General features: G+C 38.1%; 1 protein-coding gene across 1 annotated transcript; it reads right to left on the reverse strand.

The window, feature by feature from the left end:
- Nucleotides 1–1,783: 1,783 nt before the first annotated feature.
- Nucleotides 1,784–24,438, reverse strand: LOC128860138 (membrane-bound alkaline phosphatase). The gene is made up of 4 exons (XM_054097415.1): nt 24,328–24,438; nt 7,721–7,853; nt 2,242–3,262; nt 1,784–2,169 (listed from the first exon to the last, which is right to left on the reverse strand). Exons 1-4 carry the CDS (start codon nt 24,398–24,400, stop codon nt 1,786–1,788), a joined length of 1,611 nt encoding a protein of 536 aa, XP_053953390.1. The 5' UTR covers nt 24,401–24,438; the 3' UTR covers nt 1,784–1,785.

Raw genomic sequence — 24,438 nt, forward strand, 5'->3', positions numbered from 1 at the left:
TTTTCTTTTTTTCAAAATTTTTTTTATCGCATTGGCTATCGTTGTACGTAGCCGATTTTCAAAATTTTGAAAATAACTATTGTTTTGGGTCTGTTGAAAATCAAAAAAATGGCGAAATCACCACCATTTCGTCAAAAAAAAAATACGGCTACGTACAACGATAGCCACTATTGTGTAGATTAATAAAATTTTTGTTTTTTTTATTTCAGATGATTATTCATTGCTGTATCGCTGCCACCAGATGACGTCATTTTTTTTTAACTCGTTACGTTTATTTACATAAACTTGTCAATTTTCAATATTTTGTAATAAAAATTTGCATCAACTCAGTTTAATACATATATAATAAATTGCTTTTGTGTCCGATCCTCGAATTCTCATTCCTACTTACAAAAAAAAATTCCCAAAAATCGACTATTTTTTGACTCCTCGCCACCCTTAATTTTGTTACATAAATTTTTTTTTTTTGTTTTTTTTTGCGAGCAATTTACCTAAAATATTTTTTCCCCCAGTTTGTCTTGGAAATTGAAATTCATCAACATAAATACGACGAGCCTTGAAAGAGACCAGTAAGCGAAAATGTGATACCGCAATGACCACCGACAGCCAGTTCAGTCTAACTTAAAAGTAGCAGCAGTCTAATAAAATTGTTTTGCATAAAGTTTCTGCAATTCTTCCAAGTAAAAAAAAATGTCCATTTAAGCTTACATTTTATCACTTAATCACTTTTTGAAGTGCACTGATTTTAATAACACACCCAATCTTCGTCTTCAAAATTGAATAAAAAACTTAGAATTTTCGAAATTCATCAACTCAACACATTTACCACATTGTTTATCTAGCACACCTGCAATTTAGACCACAAGCACAAGCCTATTGGATGAGCAAAAGGCAACAGTTAAGGAATTCAATGGCTGAGAGTCATCCCATACTTAGAATGCACATACACACGCATGTATGTATGTATGTGTAGATATGCTAGTACATATAATATATTTATTTATACCTGTGCAGCATCTGAACTGCCAGACACTTCCAGCTGCAAGTCAAAGATTACATTTTCATTTACTTTGCACTTTGATGGCACTAAAATAAATAAGTAAGCACACACACACACACACACCCACATGCATGCACATGCATACGAAAGTATTCAATCATATAGTTTTCCTGCAAATATTGACAGTACAACAAGCGCATACATACCCCGTAAGCCTCATGTGTGTGTATGTACCCGTATTGCTACCGCCAACAATAGTTTCGGTTAGTGGGAGAGTTTCACAGAACTTCAACTTTGCCGTCAAGGACTCTTCTTTTTGCCACCGATGCTCTTGCAACTTTGACACCTACGGCTTGCCTTGGGTATTGTGGTTTATTGTAGTGTCCTTTCAAGTTCATAGTCCCCCCCAGCCGCTTATGAGCTCACACCTTGGCGGGTGAGATTATGTAAATACTCCTGTAGAGAGAAAAAGTTCACCCCGCCAACAATGGCCAAACTAACGAAAACACTTGAAACTTTATTAAATTCGATGTATTTACTTAGGATCAGATCGTGCGGTAGCCGCACAAGTTGCATGCCTCAAGCACAGGTAAATAATCGTATACAAATACTTGTGCATAAAACCAACGAATCCACTCACACATTTGCCACTTGAGTGTTTAGATGGAGTGCAAGCAAAAAATAAAAATAAAAATAACATACAGTTCAGTTTCACTCTTACATACACAAAAATTTATTTACACTGAACAGTTTTACGAAATTTTATCGAATTCACAATTACTAGTCTAGTCTTTGTGAACTCTCTTCTTCCACTTTTTTGTGACCTTCGCCTTAGTCATAGCCGATTGCTTGAAGGGACCAATATCAGCTGCGTACGCCATCAAAGCGGGAATGTTAGACTGCTCATAATTGCCAGAGAAGTAGTGCGCGTAGGGTCCCAAGGCAAATACGGCCACGTCGTCACCGCCATGAGTCTCGGAGTCCAGGGGCACAGTCGCCATGTACTTGTATTTCGGCTTATCCAAATCAGCATCACTCAAATCCTTGCGTCCATATTTGGAGGAGTATGTTTTCGAGAAACCAGGACCATTGGCGTAGGAAAGTATGGTATAAGGTAAGTCATCATCAGCGTTCTCAGGAGACAGTCCGAAAATGTTGGATCCGCGTGTCTGAAGAAAAAATGAAATGGAAAAAGTGAAACATTTTGAGAGTGCCAAAGAGTCAACGACATGCTTACTTACCGGAAATCCCCCTATTGTCATGGTATGCGAATGATCTGAAGTCACTACGATCAGGGTATCCTGCGAGTCGGTAAAATCTTGTGCTATTTCAACAGCGCGTGCAAACTCTGCCGTTTCCTCAAGTGAGCGATGCGCATATGTGTTATGATGAGCCATGTCAATTCTGGCACCCTCCACAAACAGAAAATAGCCCTCTTCATTTTGACTCAACAGCTCGATAGCCGCTTTTGTCATTTCACTCAACGATGGCACGCTGTGGACCAAGTCTTTGCGCTCCAAGTCACCATGGTAGGGGCAGTGCGATGAACTGAATAGACCCAGCAAGTATTCCGTATTATTAAGATCCACGTTCTCTAAACCTTCCTTATTCCAGACATATTGCGCGCTTGCGTTTTGATTTTCCTTATCCGCTAACCACTCTTCGATGAGGTTCCGTCCATCGGTACGCCTACCCTCCGTCTCCTCCTCATCGTATTCATTCTCATCAATGAAATTACGTCGTCCACCACCCATAATCACACGCAAACCCTTACCCACTGGCCATTCGACGAGTTGACGTGCGATGTCCACATTCTTGGTCGCATCACAACCATCTTTCTCGATCGCAGCATCATATTCCCACGAACGCTGAGCGGTGTGCGCATAAACACCGGCCGGCGAAGCATGTGTTACACGCGCCGTTGTCACTAAGCCCGCCCACTTGCCCGCATCTTGTGCCCACTTTGCTATGCTTTCCGTGTGTGTGCTCGTATCGGTTGCCGATTCGCAATCATATTTCAGTACGTCGGCATTAACACCAATCGTGCCATAGTTAGCTTTCACACCACTCAGGTAAGCTGTCGACGTAGAAGCGGAGTCCGGTACGCGCTTATCGACTGCATAAGTTTTCGAGAGGCCAGTGTAGGGAAATCGTTCGAAAGATACTTGTGCGGAGCTATCGCCAAGGAGAGCACGCGTGGCGGTAATTGTGTGCACCGACATGCCATCACCGAGGAAGAGTATAATGTTTTTGGCACGATTTATTTATTTATTTATTTATTTATTCATCAATTAAAGTATAACTTAAATAGATTACTAATATTAAAGCTTAAATATAATTTATGGTAAACAATACTGTGAGATACATTAGTCACAATTCAAAAAGTGTATCTCCAGATTAAGTCTTGATTTGAAAGTCTCTCGTGAGTTAGAGAATATATCCAAATGTTTGCATAATTGGTTAGACTGTCTTATACAACGTGTGAGCGGTTCATTTCGACTAAAATTGGTCTTGTGATAAGGTAAATGGAACATATTGCTGAGTCTTAGGTTACGAGTGGGACAATTAAAGAGTATTAGCTCCAGCAAGAAGTGACATTTGATATGATTCGTAACTATGTCTCTTATAAACATTACCGATGAAGTTTTTCTCCGCATTTCTAAAGTTGGCAGTGCTAACAAAAGACATCTACTTTTATATGCAGGCAAACTGCAAGGCCAACGAAGTGAATAAATAGCAAATCGAGTGAAACGTTTTTGAACCTTCTCAATTCTTAAAGATGAACCCATATAGAATGGATCCCAAATGATGCTGCAATATTCGAGGTTTGATCTCACAAGAGAAAAATACAAATTTTTCAGCGTAGAGATATCCTGGAACTCCCTCGAATTCCTTATTACAAATCCAAGCATAGATCTAGACTTGGCAATCATAAAGTCTATATGTTTGGAAAATGACATTTTTGATGTAAATATGACCCCCAAGTCTTTCTTTTCGTAAATTTTTGTGAGGGTGGTAGTGCCCAACTTGTAATCGAAATCAATCGTAACTTTTCGTCTACTGAATGACATGTGCTGGCATTTACCAGCATTAAGAGGTAAGGAGTTATTATCACACCAAGCTTCCAATCTGGCTAAGTCTTCCTGAAGTCTTATGCAGTCAGTTACTTTCTCTACCCGACTGTAAATTTTCAGGTCATCTGCATACATCAGACAACGTGATGTCTCGAAAACGTCTGGAATGTCATTAACAAACATTAAGAACAATAGTGGCCCAAGATGGCTACCTTGAGGTACGCCTGAGGTAACTTTGATGGCATCAGATTTTATATTATTTATACGAACGAATTGAGTTCTATCTGTTAGATAAGATGCAAGCCACTTGAGTAAGCTAGGATGAAGACCAAATGAACCCAGCTTTTTAAGTAGGATACTATGGCTGACTCGATCAAACGCTTTCGAAAAATCAGTGAATATGACATCGCATTGTTGGCCTGTTTCAAATTGGTTTAAGACATAATTTGTAAATAACCCTAAATTCGTAACAGTAGATCTACTCTTAACAAAGCCGTGCTGATTAGGCGATATGAGATTTGAAATTTGGAAGAAAATCAAATCATAAACTAGCTTTTCAAAGAGTTTAGGTATGCAAGAGATTTTGCAGATAGGGCGATAATTTTGGACTTCCGACTTACTTCCAGACTTATGTATCGGTATGATAAACGATTTTTTCCAATTATGGAAAAACTCACCAGAAGCTAGTGATTTATTGAATATAATTGTTAATGGTTTTGCTAGCGATGTAGCACAGTTTTTTAGTAATATAGGAGGGAAACCGTCTTCTCCAGGAGTTGGGTCATTTGCCAAGGCCGATAGGCTCCTGAGTACATCATTAGATGAGAGCTGGAAACCTTTATTTGTTCGTGAGCTGTTAAAAGAGGTATCTTCTATTCCGGTGTCGGATTGACGAACATAAACAGATCGAAAAAAATCTGCAAAAAGATTACTAATTTTTTGAATGTCCGACGACGTTTCCCCCAAATAATGCATTTTTTCTGGAATTCCAGTGGTTTTCTTCTTACCGTTAATGAACTGCCAAAAAGATTTACAATTTTCTTTGATACCACTCTCTACTTTAGAAATGTAGTTCTGATATAAAAATTTGTTCAGAACATCGAATTCTTTTTGCAAACGATTGTACGCTTCATAAAGTTTTGCGTTATTTTTAGATTTGCGGTATAATTTGTATGCTTTGGTTTTTTTATTGTTAAGATTAATGAGCCTAGAATTGTACCAGGCCGGTTTGGACTGATTTTTTGCAGACACTATTGGAACAAACATATGAATTGCACTTTCTAGTCTTCCTACGAAATCATCATACATCTGTGATAGTACGGGTTTGTTTAAGATAGTTTCCCAATCTACCAAATCCAATGACCGCGATATCTGGTTGAAATTGGCTTTATAGAAGTTATAATTTATGCAATTATTAATAACTGATTTGATATAGTTTATATGTTTAAAACGTACACATAACGCTTTATGGTGTATGGAGTTAGGAAGAGGGGGTGAAGAGAGGGACTCGACATCGGACTTTAGATCATTGCTTATGAATACTAAATCAAGTAAGCGATTCATATCATTGTGAACTCTGTTAATCTGGCAGAGGTTATATTCCGCAAAAGTGTCGAGCACCTCACATTCACTCTCGCTTGATACCCCATATGGTACTAATTTCTTAGCATCATCGTCGAAACACCAATTAACATTGGGTAAGTTGAAGTCACCCAAAATAATTATGTGTTGACCGCCAGTTAGACTATCCAGTATTGTACAACAATTAATTACATGCTTTTTATATAATTCAATTGGGCTTGAAGGCGGTATATAACTTACACTAATGTATAATTCATTCGATTTTCCTAAATTAATTTTAATTATTATTTGATCAACATCAAAATATCCGTTGTCGGAACTCATACTTGGTGACAAAGTGATTTGTGTACTGGGTAGCCTCGAACTTACAGCAACAAGTACGCCACCACCTTTAGAGAGACCAGTAGTGCGGGAGCATCTGTCTTTACGAAATACATTATACAGTTGACAGTCAAATATTTCTGCTGTATAATGGCATTCAGAAAGCCAAGTCTCTGTTAAAACTATGATATCATAGACAGATGAAGAGGAGAAAAACAACAATGGTAGCATTTTAGTTCTTATGCCGCCAGCATTCTGATAATACAGTAGAAAGTCTGCCGTATTTGATAACTTAACGTCGGTACACGTTAGGTGTGCGGCGGTTTCGTCTCTTCTCTTTGAAAATTTTTAAACGGACGCACTTTTATATTCTCTTGCCAGAGAGAAGCGTCGAAAATCTTGTTATAATTTTTTTCAGACACACCAAGCTTAAATGATACTCTCTTTAGTCCTTTAAGTTCGACGTCTTTCTTTACTAGCATATAACAAGAAAGTTCGCTCTTATCGATCGCTGCGTGGTTGTGTACATATTCGATTATGCTTTCAGCGGTCACTGTGGGGTTGAAATATGACAAATGTACCCACTTCATAGCTACAATTACATCCAGTTCACGGTTTGCATTGCAGCCAACAACAGTGTTTTTCGGTTTACGTTTTGGATTTTTGTTCTTAGCACCAACAGTTGTAAACATTTCATCATTAACCGACTGCTGCTGCGAATCAGCAAGAGAAGGGTTATCCGACGGCACTGCTTGATTGCTTTGTGATAGCAACGACGTAAGCAGCGCAGGAGAGTGCGTAGCATGTTTTTGTGATTCTACTGTTTTAGAGTGTTTGGCATTAGGCGGAGCAGCGAGAAAGAGCTTATTGCAAACCTTAGCATTTCGTACGGTATTGCATGGAGAGTTGGCAGCGGCTGCAGCAGCGGCAGCATAAGAGGTAGATGGAGCAGAAGAGAAAGATGGTGGTGTTGAGTTAGAAACAAGTACTCGATCCTTGTTTTTTGTTGTTGCAGAATTATTGTTGTGTAGTACATGTAAATTGTTGTGAAGGGCTTTTATATCATTAGCCAAAGCGGGAATAGTAGCAGCGACATCGAGATCGCAAAGTTTGTGACGAACGGCTTTTACCTCAAACTGTAGTTCTTCTACCTTTTTAACTAGATTTCTCTTGTCGGTTTGCAAAGAGCTAATTACAGCTATCATTTTCTCCTGAGCATATCTAAGAGATTTAATTTCGTCGAAAACAGCTTGCAGGTTGATTTCTTGCTTGCTGCACTCCTCTGATGGATTCGGTCTTACGGGTACCGAAGTAGCTGGAAGCGATGAAATATTGGTGGCCTCAGAAATATTTTGATGTTGATTGTTGTTGTCTGCATCTATTGGCGGAGAAACTGAGCGAGGCGACAGTAGGAACGAATTACGGCGCGCTTTTGTGCATTGTTTACAACAATACTGCTTATTTATTTTCAGCAGGTACTCAATGTCAGCAGGCAATAAATTTTCACAAGTAAGATGGTAAAATTCACTGCACTTAACACACTGAATTTTTTTGTTTGGCTGCCCACGGTCAACCTTTTGACCGCATATGCATGGCATTGTGGATAAAAAAGTGTCCAAGTAAAACGATAGGTTAAATCGAGTCACTGTCGCACGAACGATTAGGTATATTACCAATAAACTTAGTTAACGCGGGAGGTCGGAAAAACACGTCCGTTTACGTTCAACGCAAGCACAATATATTTGTATTGAGGTTTGAAGTCTGCTTCAGTTTGTCGGCGAGTATGCTTTGGGCTTTATTCACCCAATACTCGGTCGATTGTTCGGAAGAGCTTATTTTTGATGATTTTAAGCGTGAAAAAGTCGCTCTGGGATGATCTGCAATAGGAAAGAAAGAGAACTCGAATTAGATAGTGTCTCCATGTAGCTCGAAGGTCGTTTCGGCGCTAAATGTTAAGATGAATTTTATATACATGCGGACTAGAATGGCCGTCATCAGCATATGAAGTTCTCATCCGAGGCTTTGTACATCTTTTCATTGGAGGAGATTTTTAAGTGGCGGGTCCCAAACCCAGCGCACAACCAGCTATCCTTCGATGCTCACTCCCGAACGGGTATTCGGAAGCTACCCAGAGGAAACTAGGACTAATCCCGGAAGTTGTAAGCTGCTTTAACCAAATGAATGGCGATATGCACCTTTCCCCACTTGCATGGTCTTCTGCATATGGAACCATCCCCCGAAGAAGAAAAATGACTAGAATGGCTCGAAAAAAAGGAACTCAAGGAAAATGTTCAAAGTATTGACTTTAGGGACTTTTGTGAAGGAAAATCAAAGAGAATACTAAAAAAATCGTTCTACAAACATTTTATACCAAATTTACGGAAAAATGAGTTTTGCGAAAGGAATTCAACAGTGATTTTCAAAGCGTTGGCGAATCGAGTAAATATTATATTGAAAAAAAAAGATAAAAAATAAAAACCCAAAAAAAAAAATAAAATAAACGTGACTAAGTATTTTGGCCGTTAAGGAATGAATAAGGGGGGAAAAAATGAAGATTTTTGGCCGTAGAACAAATTAGGGGCTAAAAACAAAAAAAAAAAAATACCAGTCTAACGGTTAGACGCGATAGAAGTGAAACCTTCCGTAAAACAAACTGAGAGAGAATGAGACGAAAGCAGCATTAGGAGCGGGATAATTATAGGTTCATTATATTTAATATTGCTATAAAGTTCATATTTTATTTTCTTCATTTTATTGTTATTCATCCTCAATGTTTTCAATTTCAACAAATGATACGAGTGGCTTATGATAGCTAAAATATGATACAAATGCTTTGGTTTCGATGTTGTCAACATATCTTTGAAATACCGCGTCAATTGTTGTTTTTGATCGTGTTGTCGATTCAGTTCGATTGTTACACATTTTTAAATTGTATGTTGTATTGAGAAAATCAATTAAAGGAACTGCTGTGCTCAATGCAAAATTTACGTTAAAATCGTAATCTTTTCTAAGTATCCGCGATACTTCTGGTGTATACTTTATTAAATTTTCGTGAATGAATTCCGTGATACTATTTATTGATTGATTCGGTGAAATATAAATTGCCACAATTAAAACTGTTTTTCCATTGCTCAATCTGGTTTCGCATGCATATATTTCTCCCACTTTAGAGAGCTGAACATACAGTGATTCTAGTTGCTGTGCATTCCGATCTATCTGTGGAGTTACAATACGAGCACCGTCATTTTGATTGTGGTATATTGCAACACCGCCTGCTCTCGTTTGTGGTCTTTTAAATTGAACTACAATATCAAAATTGGGAATGTCGAAAATGTTTTCATTATCCAACCAAGTCTCGGAAAGAATTAGAAAATTAGTTTTATTTTCTTTTTGTTTTTTTTTCTGTCGAAATTCACGACACTTTTCTGCATTATTTTTCGGCATAATTGCGGTAAATATTTAAAAATGAAAATATTTACGAATATAAAAATACGGACGCAATACAGCACACGCGGTTGCTATTATGAGCGTCGTAACGCGTATAATACACAGACGTACTAACATACACGCAAACATTCGTAGGACGCTTGGTTTGCATTTTTTATACATATGTATGGATGCTATACTATGGCCTAGCCTATGTACGTACATGCATATTTGTGTTCTGAACTTCCAGCAAAACAATGCTTATTAATATACACATATGCATCTACATACAACCGCACACACAGGCCACTCACTTTATTCCTGTAAATGCGTATGTCGTCCAAAGCTAAAATTCTATGCCTAGCGACTACAAGAACAAAATGCATTAATAGGCGCAGGCGTAGCGGCCATCATCCTAGTTGCCATAGCGCTGAACAGTCGCGGCGGCGCCGAACAGTTTCAACTATTGTACTGTGCAACAAAAACTCATCATCAAAAAATTGATTTATAAATTCGAGCTCATAGTTCTAAGAGCAAGTACTTTCATTCATAAAACGAGCCGCCCATATGCTAATTTTCTCGACAATTCGAAAATAGTCAATATTGGAATATTTCGCGTAGAATTATTTGCCAATATTCAATTTTTGTCAAGTCGAGTGCCCGCGGCTCCGTAAATATGTTTGCACCCATATATGTATGTAAATATATGTTTCTAAATGCTCAACATCCGCAGCTGCCTGTTCAAGGTTACTGTACATTAGGCCGGGTCGATTTGTGGGAAGGCAAAAAAATCGCCCATTGCTCTGTGAAAATCATATTCTAGGGATCAGAATAAGAAATTTTGCCGAAGGAACCATACCTCTAAAACGATTTCTGATGTCCCCCAGTATGGGTCGAACTTTTTAGTTTCTTTTCTATAACTCACATTCATTGATTTACATATGTTCTGACTAAATAAATTTCTTAAGAGAAAAAATAGATAATATTATAAATAAATAAAAATAAAGAAAAAACATAGCCATTTAGCTGATTTTTTCATGTAAAGGCCAAAAATGGTGATACTTTGAAATTGGGGGACATCAGAATTCGTTTTAGAGGTATGGTTCCTTCGGCAAAGTTTCTTATTTTGATCCCTAGAATACGATTTTCATAGAGCAATGAGCGATTTTTAAATCGACCCGCCCTACTGTACATGCAATGCTGTGCCTATGAATGCGCGCTGGATTTCTTGAGAAATTTTACCGTATGTTTTGCTGTGGCGAGGCACATATGTACATACACACAACATATATACATATATCCGCATATATACATACATATATAAATTCACAAATTTAAATTTGCTTATGCCATCCTTCTGTGTGCCTGGTAATGAAGCATTTTCTATACATACATATATATACGTATATCTTTTTTCTTCTTCTTTTTGGTGTCACTTTTTCGTTTCATCGAGTCTCAAATCACTCCCAACGATTCTAAAGAAGTTTTCACTTCAAAAAACTTTTTTTTCGCCTTCCTAATGTGCGCTTTGCAACCCGCCACAGGGCAGGAAATTAATATTTACGTCAGCGAATAAAATTGAGTTGCACTTGCCTGCAGTATCTGCTGTAATCTCTTCGCAATTTTTATTAATTCTTCAGTACTTAGTTCTTTAAAATTGTACTTAATTCTTTATTATTTCAAAAACGAATTTGGAATTGATATATTAATTTTCAAAATGTCTGCCTAAAGGGTTTGCCAAAATTACCACCAAAAAGATCAGCCGGCAGGTAGGTGAAATGATTGATAGCACTAAAGCGCCGTTTTGATACCATTATGAGACCTCCAACAGGTAGATATCTACAGCCAATCAGAGCTGTTGATATAATGGAGGAGATTGATGGGATTTAGGTTGGCGCACTGCCGCAGGCTGTTGAAAAAAAGAGCGCCCAGTGACCTTAGTCGTCTAGCTGCCAAACCCGGACATTTACAAAGAAAATGCTCTACAATCTCCTTCTCTGAAAGGTCCCCACAGCTTCTGCAGTGGGGATTAAATTGTAGACCTAGCTTTTCCGCGTGTGTGTCGATCGTCCAATGACCGGTAAATACAGCTACGAGTTTGGAAATTGAATGGCAAAGAGTCCAGAGGACTTTCTGAACCCTTCGTATATCGTATTGGGGCCAAAGGGTTTTCGAAATAGTACAAGAACAAATGGAGCTCTATGCTTTCTGCGCTCTCCTGAGAAATAATTTACGCATTTCCCCTTTAACATCGGTCAAGGGGATGCCGATGACCGGGTAAGAGGTCTCTAAGGCCAATTCCGTCCCCTTCTTGGTAAGCTCATCAGCACTTTCATTTCCCTGTATGTTCCTATGCCCTGAAACCCAGTTCAGAGAAATGTTACCTGCATACTCAAGAGATTTCATTTATTCTTTACAGGAGTTTACTAGTTTCGTTCTGCATCATGGCGTCGTCAGAGCCTTAATCGCGGCTTGATCATCCGAGAAAATGTTAATATCTCCCTCGCTCCCGCGAGCCCTAAGCATTTCCATGCCTGCAGGATCGCAAAGACTTGTGCTTGAAAAACACTAGCAGTGTTCGGCAGTTTAAAGGAAATAGATAAATTGGCTAATTTAGAGAAAACCCCTGCTCCGACTCCCGATTTCTTCTTGTAACCGTTAATGAAGACAGAGGAGCAAGCTCCGATGCAGATTTTCCCCTGGATCCAATCCTGCCTATTTGGAAAGATTGCACTATCACCACCCTCAAACTCTAGTTTACGGATAGGGAGATCTGGTCGAAGTTCAGAGAAATATGGCGTTAACTGCCCGAAAATGCTACCATGTCCCTTGAGAGATTGTCTCCAGAGGCCAACCTCTTTTAACCTGATTGCACTTAGAGCTGCGATGGAAATAACGAAATAACGGAAAAGTCGATGGGAAGTAAGTGTAAAAGGACATGCAGGGCAGTAGTGGGGCAAGTTTTACATGATCTGGTGCTGCCAATATATGCAGTCCTTTGCACCCTCCCCAGTTTAGTGTTATTATAACCCTTCCGAAGAGCCCACCAAACTAGTTGTACATCCACACCACGATCTGTGACTTGAATCTCCATTTTTTATCGCACATAGGTTTGCAGGAGTAGAAGGCGACACTGGCCTTCTTTACCCGATTTTCTATGTGTAGCTTCCAATGGAGTTTGGAGTCAAGTATCACTCCAAGATACCTAACTTCCGATGAGAGCGGGAGAACGTGGTTATTGAATTTGGGAAGTCGAAAGGGTGGGGTTTATATTTTCTGGTAAATAGCACCAGCTCCGTTTTGTTAGAGTTGACTCGGAGGCCGCAAGTGGCAGCCCAGCGAATAATGAATATTACTCGGGTGTCATTCGGTATTTGAGAGGCCAAATTTGTTAAAACAAAAAACGATTAAAAAAGCCATGAATTTTACAATTTAATAAACCAACATTTCAAAAGGCTATTCTGTACGAATTCCTGGCGAAGGACGCAAAAAATATCAGCGTACAAATCAAAATTAATTAATACTTCGACGTTCCCGTCTTCGGTTGATAGAAGAGATAAAAAGGTAGCCGCATCTTGACTTGAAGTCGATTATCGAAAAAGCACAAGACAAAATGCTATATGGTTGCAGGGTAAATCGGTTAATAATACCAATAATAAATAAGCAAAATAAAAAAAATCCCCTTCGCCCTACTTTTTTGGCAGTAAATATTGCTCTAATCCACTACTAAGCGATCAGCAGTTTAAAGTCTGCCATAGACCCCTATCAGTCAATTTTATTGCTCTCTGATGACTTTTTGTTTTCCACATCTATTTATGGTATATTCTTTAAGTCACCTGTTATTTATATTCACGTTTACCGTACTTTATCACGTGTAGCTTTATTTTTGCTATTCCATGCGAAATGTTTATTAGTACGAGTACAAATTCTGTGTGATTAAATTTGCCGATAAGCCGAGCAATTAATGTTGCGAAAAAAAGATTAATAAAAATGTGGCTATGAGAAGTATAAAATTGATTTGATTTATAACTCAATTTTTATTGCTTAATTAGACTATTAGATTTAAATTTTAGATTAAAGACTGAAAACGTGCGTTGAATGGTGTTGCTGCAAGAAATTTAAATAAATCATGCATTTATTTGTTGTATGATATAAGAACTATTTGGCAACTAGGAGCTGCTATATCCATTTATATGATACATGAGGTAGTAGTGGTAGAGAGCCTGATTGCGGTCACGTTTGGCAACGTGAGAATAATTTGGCCACATGGTGACACATCACTGCCACACAGCTTTTAGCTATTTTAGCACCTTTTTGGGCACAAAAGTTAATAGTAGAGCTTTCGAAACAATTCGAGGACTTTATCTGCTTGGTAGAAAACGGCGCTTCAGTGCTACTTGAGGAGTGCCCGACTGGTACTTCAACCATTTCACATACCTACTAACCTATCTGCTTCTTATAAGGAAAATTTGCATAGCTAAAGCGAGAAAAATCCTCACAAGATTGCCAATACCTCTTTACAACACCAACAACTTACTGTTTGATGTTATTTACATATCGAAAGCACTGGTGGTCCACAATTTTTCAAAACTTATTGCATGCTGCCTCTGCATTCACAAAATAGAAAGATCAGAATCGAGTTTACCGACCCTAAAAAATCCCTGATTTAGAAGTTTCAAGCCATTTACATTTTTTTATGTGGTCTCAGATTCATATTTAATGCTTATGGAAATCACTTTCTCCATTGGGTTGCTTATTTTATTGCTTGTGTTTTTGCTCTAATTCAGTATATTTAAGGATATCGTGGAGTAATTTTTCAAACCTTGGCGTCTGTAAGAAATCAACTTTCTGGACTAATTCGACTATTATTTAATGAAATAATAACGTCTGTAAAATATTCAGCAGTTAATTTTAGCCTCAGAACTGGTTAATGGACCCAAAACGTTTGTAAATATTAGCTTGTGGAAAAAGAAATCCATTATTTTTCTTGGTAGATGGCTGTAGTGATCGATACCTTGTAAAGCATCGATCAAACAATTTAAATTTTGTGCTCGTTGCCAAGTTGACATTTCACAGTAAACAAATGATTTTGCTGTTTTTTGTTTGTTCCATTCAGTTGTGAGTTACAGGGTGTTAACAGCGGAAGTCAACAAAGAGAAAATTCGGTACATTTTACAGTTTTTCTTTAACATAGGCAAAAATGCAAGCCAGGCCGCTGAAGTTGTGAGTGATGTCTATGATGCAGATACTGTAACACAGTGGTCGCCAACCTTTTCAATGTGTTGAGCTACTTTCAAGATCTTGAAATAAACAGCGAGCTATTTGCACAAGCCACCATAAATTAAATAATACACAGTTATATTCGACATACAATACATGTATTTATTTTACTAATATACGTTCTATATATAATAAACTTATGACTTATAGTGCTTATACTTATGCATAACTACATCCATGTTCACACCCATCAATCGTAACAAAATTTTTTGCAGTCATAATGGCAAATCACAAGCGACTTAAAAAACAACAAAACAGTAATAGTAATATACATTATTATATAAATAAAATATGGGCAGATAAAAAGAGCATATTTAATGAGAAGGTTGACATTCTGACTCATTGATAATTTTTTTAATATTTGCAGTATAATTTGATACAGTCATTCGAATACAGTTATCCAAATGTATATCTGTAAGCCGATTGCGGTATTTATTTTTAATAAATTTCATATTGGAAAAAGAAGATTCACACAAATAAGTTGAACTGAATAACGCTTTCACTTTCAACGCAACACGACATAAAACTGAATACTTATCTTTACTTACTAAAGTCCATATACATTTTGTATTTGAACCTCAAGATTTTAAAGTCAAGTCACTTTGAAAAGCAATCAGTTCCATTTCTGTCACAGCAAAGTTGTTCATAACACAAGTTGCAAACTGTTGTATATCAATGTCCATGAAGGGTGAAACAACAAATTGCGTCACTAAAGTAATTTTGCTGAAATCCTTGAAACGATTTTTGAAGTTTTCCTTCAAGTTAGAAACTATTTCCATATGATATTTACTGTCATAGGGCTCTAATAGATTTTTGGATATCTTTTCAGAAAGAATAGGAAAATGCTTAGTATCGCGGTTTTTTAGGTTTTGTTCCCAAAATTCAAGTGTTGTAATAAATACATTTATATCAGAAATCATTTCCGCTAATTCTTTATCCCTGCCTTGAAGCTGCAAGTTAAGCTCATTTAATTTCTCTGTAATGTCCACAAGAAAACCAAAATCTCTGAGCCAAGTCGAATTTTCCAGTTCAGGAATCGGTTCATCGCGTTCTTTGAAAAATTGGAGTATAGCAGGCAGGACATCATTGAAACGTTTGAGCACTCGTCCTCTGCTTAACCATCGCACTTCAGAGTGAAGAAGTAGCTCTCCGTATTGACAGTCAATTTCATCAGCCAAGGTTTTAAATAATCTTCTTTGTAACGCTTGAGCTCTAATCTTGTTCACAATTTTCACCACCAGTTTCATAACGTTGTTCAAGTTTAGAAAATTTCCACATAATGCTTGCTGATGTATAATACAGTGGTAACTAAGAAATTGTGGAAAACTTTCATCCTTATGGCATAGCGCCACGAGCCCCTTATCACAACCCACCATAGCTGGAACACCGTCAGTTGTCAGACCTACCATTTTTGATATTGGAATTTTCTCAGAAGAGATGAGATTTTTTAAATGAGAAAACAACTCTAGCCCAGTAGTATGTCCTTTGAGTGGAATAAACTTCAAAAGATCTTCTTTAATTGTAAAATCACTAAAATCCATCCTGACAAATATGGCCATCTGTGAGGTGTCAACTAAATCTGTTGATTCATCCAGTTGCAGTGAAAAATAAATACAGTTATCTAAGTCACTTCTTAACTGTAAAAAAATATCATTGCTCATTACTTCTACTCGCCTCTTCACTGTATTAGCAGAAAGTTGCTTAGATTTTATAGCAGACACTATTTCGTCTTTATTTCTAAAGTTGGCGAATAAAGAATCTGCAGCTTCCAAAAATGCTTGTTTTATGATTTCCCCGTCTTCATAAGGTTTTTTCTTTTGTGCAATTATCTGGGAAACACGATAAGATGCTTCAGTTGCAGCCTTATTTTTGTCGATTGTTTTCAAAAATATTGACTGTTGTCCAATTAACTGGATTTTTAAATGTTTCAGTTTTTCTTTTCTGGTGGCAGAATTTAACGGGAATGCCTTCTCAAAATTCGAATGTATAGTTTTATGATGCCTCTCAATATTTCCTTTTTTAGGAACTGGCACAGATGTATTACATAACAAACAAACACTTTTGCCTTTAACTTCTGTGAAGAAGTATTGTTCTTCCCATTCCGAATGGAAATGGTTTGTCTTCGCCTTCTTACTACTGCTTGCCCTAATGTTTCGAACTCTAAACAGTATTATATGAAGCCAAAAAATTCTCGAACACGCTAATCAGTTCCAGCCTATCCTAGAACGGAGACGCGACTTCGCGTCGTGTTTGCGAAATCGCTTACCGCAGTGTTGCCGCTGTTTATCTATTTATTATGAAAATTTCTGAAATTTGCTAATACTGGTATGATTTTCAGACTTTTGGATTTTTTGCAACGTGAGCAACGCGAGCTACCAGAATTGCCTTTGCGAGCTACCGGTAGCTCGCGATCGACGGGTTGGCGACCACTGCTGTAACAGCTAATTATGTGAATTTTTGGTTTCGTCTATTCCCTTTAGGAGTTTTTGATGCTAAAGAAAATGTCGATAAAATCACAGAAATAATCGCAGTTAACCGACATGTTAGTAGTCGTAGCATCGCCCAGGAGCTATTTATGTTGTCCCTTGATTTTCACAGAGCTTTCGACAGAATTGGAGCTCATATTATAGATCGGCAGCTTATAAAATGGAAAATAGGCCCAAAAGTGCCACGTTTCGTTACAAACTTTCTCACAAATCGTAAACTCAAAGTTAACGTAAACGGTTTTCTTTCACCAACACTTCCACTATATGATGGTACGCCGCAAACTCACCTCTCTCCGCCCTTTTGTTTATTATCGTCTTTGATAATACGAGTATCAGTCGAATAATAGAAACATATACACGAATGAGCACCAGATCTATGCAGATAATGTTTTAATGTACTCGAAAGTTTCCGACGTTCCTTTAGCTCCATCTCTATTTTCAAATATTCTTGTCGACATTGAAAATCGTCGCTGGAGTCTGGCGCCTCAATTTCTTTCAGAAAAAACCCCTATCCTTCATATTTGTAGGAAACACAAATGCACCGGGATAACTCTAACACATAACCACACTAACATCAAATGTGAAACACAGTTAAAAATACTAGGTTTAATCTTTGACTCTAAGCACAACTTCTGCTCACTCATCAATGTTGTCAGAGCTCTACTTCTTTCGAAAATGATCTACATACAGGGTTTGATTGAAAATGAAATGAGCCTTATTTTTTTTAAGCAGTTTTATTAAACCTTTTAGCTTATACAACTAGTATTCTTCAAAATAGGACCCTTGAGCGTCAATACACCGCTGGTAGCGGTCCTTCCACTGCAGGAAGCAATGGAGTCCAAACGCCTCTCCTTCAACTTTGTTTTCAGGCGAGGAAACAAGAAGAAGTCCGGAGCGGATAGGTCTGGGCTGTAGGGAGGGTGGGGAAGCACCGTAACCCCCATCTTGGCCAATGCAGAGGGGCAGAGGAAGTCGGTGTGCGCTCACATCTTCGTCTGTTTGCGTCGTCGAAGGCCTTCTAGATCGCTGTTCGTCTTCGACGTCCTCCCGGCCTTCCTTGAACGACTTGTGCCACCGTTTTACCTGGGCACTGGACAGAGATTGGTCCCCGTAGGCCTCCTTGAGTAGTCCAATGGTTTCGGTACTCGTTTTCTTGAGCTTTACGCAAAATTTGATCGATTAAAGTTGCTCCAAAGATCGCTGCATGTTCGCCGAAGCAAAATACTAATACACTTTTAAAACAGCTTTCACGCGCGGAGCGATGTTGACTGCACCGCTGTTATCAGCGAACTGGGACCGGTTTCTAGTGGAAGGGGAAGGCCCAACGATCATTTTCCGATTTCAGTTGATCGCTTGGCAGACGCTCCGCGCGGGAAGACTCATTACTTTTCAATCAAAGCCTGTATACGGGAACTTCTCAAAATCTTGAAATGCACCATACCATTGCGCAATACAACGGAGTCTCAGCGCATTTCCAACCTCACCTACCAACACCATTCTTGCTGAATCAGGGCTACCCAGCATTCCAAATAGAATTATTGACCTTAGGCGCCAACTTTTTGCGAAAGCGGTCGATAACACAAACCCACCACTTTACAGAACTTTCGCACGTACCATACGCAAAACGAAAATACCAATAATGCATTCAGCTACTATGAGGTGCTTAGATTTTGCCACAAAAAAACAATATTTTATCCAACATACAGCTGAAGACTATAAAAAGCCATCCACCTTGCAAGATCAATGACGCACTTCCTCCCAACAAACTGTTGATGTTTTCTAAATAAAACACACCAAACGAGAACTTTTACTGAACTAAAATCCAAGTACCTAAGTAGTGGCTGGAAGTTACTGTTCACGTACGGCTCCAAGTCTGGAGAATCTACCTCGTTTGCAGTTGTTACTGACACGGGCGGATTAATCTGTAACTGGCTTCTTCCTACAATGTATTCTATCTTTACCGCTGAAACGTCTGCAACTCTAAATGCAGTCCACTACGCAAGGAAAACTAAAGGAAAATTTCTAATATGCACGGATAGTAAATCATGTATCTAAGCAATAACGTCTCCGCCCAACTACAACCCAATAATTGAATCAATTAGAGACATGGTCATCGGTGCCACTCGAAAAATTAAACTTACTTGGATTCCGGGTCACGCTGGAATAAAAGGAAACTACTATGCAGACGCTGTTGCAAAAAATTTTATAAGGGCATCTAGTTTACTTTGCGACATTCTAACCAAATCCGACATGCTCCACTTAGTCAAACATATAAGGTACCAAGAAGATGCAAGCGATTGGAAGACATACAAACACCATTGCACAGAAATTGATCCAGACAAAAAGCGAATTACTTATACGGTGTCCCTTACTTATATTATACATCATCTTTACCCACAAGTGCCATGAGGATATTTACCAGATTACGAATTAGGCACACTATCATAACACATGCTGACTTACTGTCAGGTGATAGTCCTTCCAAATGCCCTCTTTGTGACCACACCGTCACTATCAAACAATTGCTTACTCTCTGCCCGATCCTGCACAATTCATCAGTCAGCTATGACAACATTGATATCATAAAACTGCTTAAAACACCTTTAGATGAAAACATTATGACAATATACAACTTCTTCAAAAACAATGACTTGTTAAAATATATTTAAATACTAACACTTAGGAAATAGTTTTTACTCATATGTATCTTTAATTAAAATGGCGGCTGAAGACCTCGTAGCCAGTGCTGCGTTTTGATATTTATGTAATGAAATAGTATTGTCATATAAATTTAATAAAATAAAAATAAAATAAAAAATAATTTAAAATCTGCAGAAAAGTGTTATGGTAAGTGCGTTGGTTGGTTTAAGTGGTGATTCGTCCAGAATCCAACTAGCGCTTCCGCACCATTTCGTTGCGACATCCTCGTTACCAACTTGTTTACCAGTTATTTACAGCATGACTATATCCAGTCTGTGCAGTTCAGGAACTTTATCAGATTGTTGACATCTAAGCCAGACAGTTGTTCGAGACTCTCGAACAGCGGTTTGCCCACGGTTAACATTCTGTTCTTCCATAGGGCAGGGCATTCGCAGAGGAAATGGAAAATTGTTTGCTTTTTCTCTGGTTGTTTGCAACTATGAGAGTATGTGTTGTAAGGGATGCCCATTTTGGCTGCTTGTTCTCCGACGGACCAAAAGCCAATTATGACTGCCGTTAGTCTCCAGGCGTCCCGTCATTTCATGTTTAACAATATTGACGATTGTTTGAGGTTGTAGGTGGGCCATAACATCCAGCTAATTTTGCATTTCATCTGGTATCTCCATCTTCAATCCGCGATTCGGAGGTATTTTTGGGAAATTATATTCTTGACTGCACCTAATCGTGTAAATACCGATTCTGCAAGGGCTTTATTCATGGCAGATCCCCTTCTTGCCAGTTCAACTGCTTTTTCATTACTTTCAATGCTGCGATGTCCCGGCACCCAGATTAAGGTAACTTTATGGTTTTCGCTCAAGGTGGTAAGGCTAAGGTAAGTGCGTATTGAGAATAAAAACTACAATATTGCTCGAATTTGTTGCATAACTTTATTATAGGGATAACTTCTTGTAGAGCAAAGACACAAACGGTTTGCGATTTCTTCAAAAATCCCTTTTCGAATTCTTTAAAAATCTTTAAATTATTGCCGAAGTTGTAAAACGTTGGATACTCTGCATTCTTTTTATACTAATATTTTTTCCAGACTCGAGACTTTTTTCGAGACTCCTTTTTGCGGACTGATGTACCAGAGGCCGCAAAGAGCCTTTTCATGGCAGAAGAACACACGAAGGCTTGTCATTGTTGCCCAAGAAGTGACCGATATTAGAAAAAATCTTTTCTATCAAACCCAGAGTGGGTTTCGAACTCAAGTCCAACCGAATGGTAGTCACGCACAAACTTACCCGGCTACAATGGCCGCTTTATTTAACTTAAAAACGCCATTGGAAATCGTATTTTTAATGAAATGTTATTTGGTTATGACCGGAATGAATATTTTGACACTTTTCGACCCATACAACTTTTTTTCCATAAAAAAGAATGACAGATAACTAAAAAAATTAAATTGATGAATACTAGAACTAAACTAAGCTGAAGTACATCATGAAATATTTTTGAGTCAGGTGGAAAAGCTAGATACAGTAGAAGCTCATAGATGAGTCTCACATAAAATATAGGAAAAAAATGTCATGGACGATGCGTGCTCAAGCTCTGAAATGGTAGAATACCTGGATTGACTCTAAGCAAGATGCCAGTTTGATGAGATTGGAATGTATTATTATATTAAAGGTTGCAACCTCCAAGTAAAGTAATCCAAAAATGGTGGACAGACAAACGATCCAGCCAGAGCGGCCAGAATTAATTAGCAGCGAGGAAATTGTATATCATCATGACAACACCATGCCCCATACTATCATACTTAGCAAAAACGTGTTGATGTATGCACCATATAGTCTCGACATTACAACCGCAGCCCGACATAAAACTTGCTTTAGGCTGCGAGCTCTTTTAGTAAGTAATCCGCTTTTCGTTCAGAATAACCATTTGACTAATCAACTGGATGAGTGACTTCAAGTGAGCTAAAGTGTGGTATTCCAACAGAGTAATCAAGCGAATAACACATGAGTTCAATTTGAACAGGGCTACCAAATAAATTTCGTACTAGACTTTTGACCAAAATTTAAAGTAAAAGATTTTTTTTACCAAAAATAAATTTTTCTCGAAACTATTTTCGTCAAACTGCACGAACACATTGCTTGGCTGAAATGGGGTACCAACCTGTTTCACATCTCCCCTATTTTCCAGACTTGTATAAGCCTAAAAGGAGACTATGTCGAAAAATAGAAAAAAGGTTGACCCCAAACTATTAAGTAGTTTTTATTTATTTTTGTTCGGACTTTTGCACCAACCAAAATTATTATTTTCTATTGAGTTAAAAAGTTATTCAAAAACAAAATTGAATGACTAATTTTGCACCAAGTCGATATACAGATAATGAATTCTTTTGAAAATGTGTGCTTATATTAAAAAAAAAAACGAAGAAATCTTGAACTAACTTGGTATTAAATACTAAATTTTCTGTGACATTTTACTACTCACTTTTTCCAAAAATTTAACCTTTTATGCGAAGTGCACAGTTTTCACAAAATTTGATTTAAAAAAGTCGCTATATATGTATTTCCAAAGGCAATAATATTATTATTACTTATCAGGTCAGTCCATGAGTTCGTGCGTTTTTTAAAGGTGATTTTAAAATTAATAAAAGAAGATATTTAAAGCATTTATTAATCAATAATATATTTTCCTTCATTATTTACAATGCCTCTCAACGTTTAGGCAAATTTTTAATTCCCTGCTCAAAAAATTGTTTGCCCTTGGAGCCAAAATACGCTACGATATCCTTGTTATAGTTTCTTTTGAGGAGTAGTTCTTGTTACTCACATGGGATTGAAGTCCACGGAAAAGATGATAATCACAAGGTGCAATATCCAGAGAGTATGGTGGATGCGGCATTAGCTCCCATTCGTGCTCGTTCAGCTGGCCTAATGTTTGCCTTGCGGTGTGAGGTCTTGCGTTGTCGTGGTGAAACAAAACTTTGCGCCTATTCACAAAAATGGCTGATTTTTGTTAAGTGCCTCATTCAGATTTGATAGGTGATGGGAACAATAATCAGCAGTTATTATCTGGTTTGGTTCCAGAAATTCATAATAAACAATACCGGCCATATCCCACCAAATAGACAGGAGAATCTTCTTGGGGTGAAGGCCATCGCTAGGGGTCAGTTCTGGGGTTTCATCTTTATCTAAACATTGGCGTTTGCGAACAGGATTATTCTAAAGGACCCATTTTTCATCATCAGTAACGACACGGTTCAAAAAACTTTCATTTTTAAGCCGTTGCAGCAGCTGAAAACACACATTCACTCTCTGCTGAAGGTTGGCGACGGAAACTCTATGCGGAACCCATTTTCCCAGCTTTGAAACCTTTCCCAATTAAACCAGGAGCCAGTGAACTGTTCCATGCGATGAATTTAACCTCTGATCTATCATATCGACTGTCAAATTTGGCTCAGCTGCCACGAGTTCGAGCAAGGCGTCGGAGTTAAAGGCTTCAGGACTACTAGCGCGCGGCATCGTCCACGTCGCAGTTACCACTTCGGAATTTTAAAAACAACTTTTGGGCAGTACTTACACTAACGGTACCCTCTCCGTGAACAGTGTTTGTTGCATTTTTACCACTTTTTTAAAAAAATATAAAATATGCCTCTTATACGCGTTCGTAGGGACTTAGCGAGGTGCGATTTCAAAGTATTTCTTGCAGCTCAACCACCTTAATAAATTTTAGTATTTGTCCTATTTTATTGAGTTTTATTTCCTCCTCTACTACGTAACATAAAATAAATAAATAATTGACGTGTACAATTCTGTTAGGTGTTTGGCCGAGCACCTTCTCCTCTTTGTTCCAGAAGTTAAGGGACCTACAGTTTGAAGCCGTCTACGAATGGCAAATGGTGTTTTTTATGAGGAGTTTTTTCATTGCAGAAATACACTCGGAGGCTTGCCTTTGCCACGGAGAGACGACCGTTATTAGAAAAAAACTTTTTTTATCATTTCAGATTCGAACCCACGCACTCCCGAATGGTAGTCACGCACCAAGTCATTCGGCTACGGCGGCCGGTAATAGTACAAAGATTATCTAAAATTTTGTTTACTACTCCAAACATTGCAATCAAAAAATAAGAACCCGTAATTTCTCGAAAAAAATGTGCAAGTAATTTGTCTTCTTTGCTACGTAAATGTGTCTTTTTTATTGCTATTGCTTTTCGTTCCCGCGCAATTCGGTCAAGCAGCTATGGTATTAGCCAACAATAATATCATGATATGGAATTAGAAGAATTTTAATTAGCATTTGTTGTTTGTTTCTGATTTTTCTACTTAAATTAGATACGCCACAAAAAAAAACATTCAACCCTCGCGCGTTTATCGGAACGCATTGGAGACCTACTGGCACCTTTCACTTTCATTCGCTCACAACCGCTCCGCTATTACCTTATTTTGGCAACGAATAATTCGTCGTCTGTTCGTGATACTATTTATGCCGCTGCTGGTTTGTTTACACTTACATTCATCTGCAACTGTCGCTACAATGAAGTACGCCAAAAGGCCCAACGCCAAACGCCAAAAACTGCTCATCATTGAACTCACACTGAACACACTGAAGTGAAGCGAACGTC

The sequence above is a fragment of the Anastrepha ludens genome, chromosome 4 (genome assembly GCF_028408465.1).
Source record: "Anastrepha ludens isolate Willacy chromosome 4, idAnaLude1.1, whole genome shotgun sequence".
NCBI classification, from domain to species: Eukaryota; Metazoa; Arthropoda; class Insecta; order Diptera; family Tephritidae; genus Anastrepha; species Anastrepha ludens.

Coding starts and splice junctions, on each gene's coding strand:
- LOC128860138 (XM_054097415.1), bottom strand. CDS start 24,400: ATGATGAGCAGTTTTTGGCGTTTGGCGTTGGGCCTTTTGGCGTACTTC. Junction 3,263..7,720: donor CAGACTTCAAACCTCAATAC/AAATATATTGTG, acceptor AAATAAATAAAT/AAATCGTGCCAAAAACATTA. Junction 2,170..2,241: donor TGACAATAGGGGGATTTCCG/GTAAGTAAGCAT, acceptor TTTTTTCTTCAG/ACACGCGGATCCAACATTTT.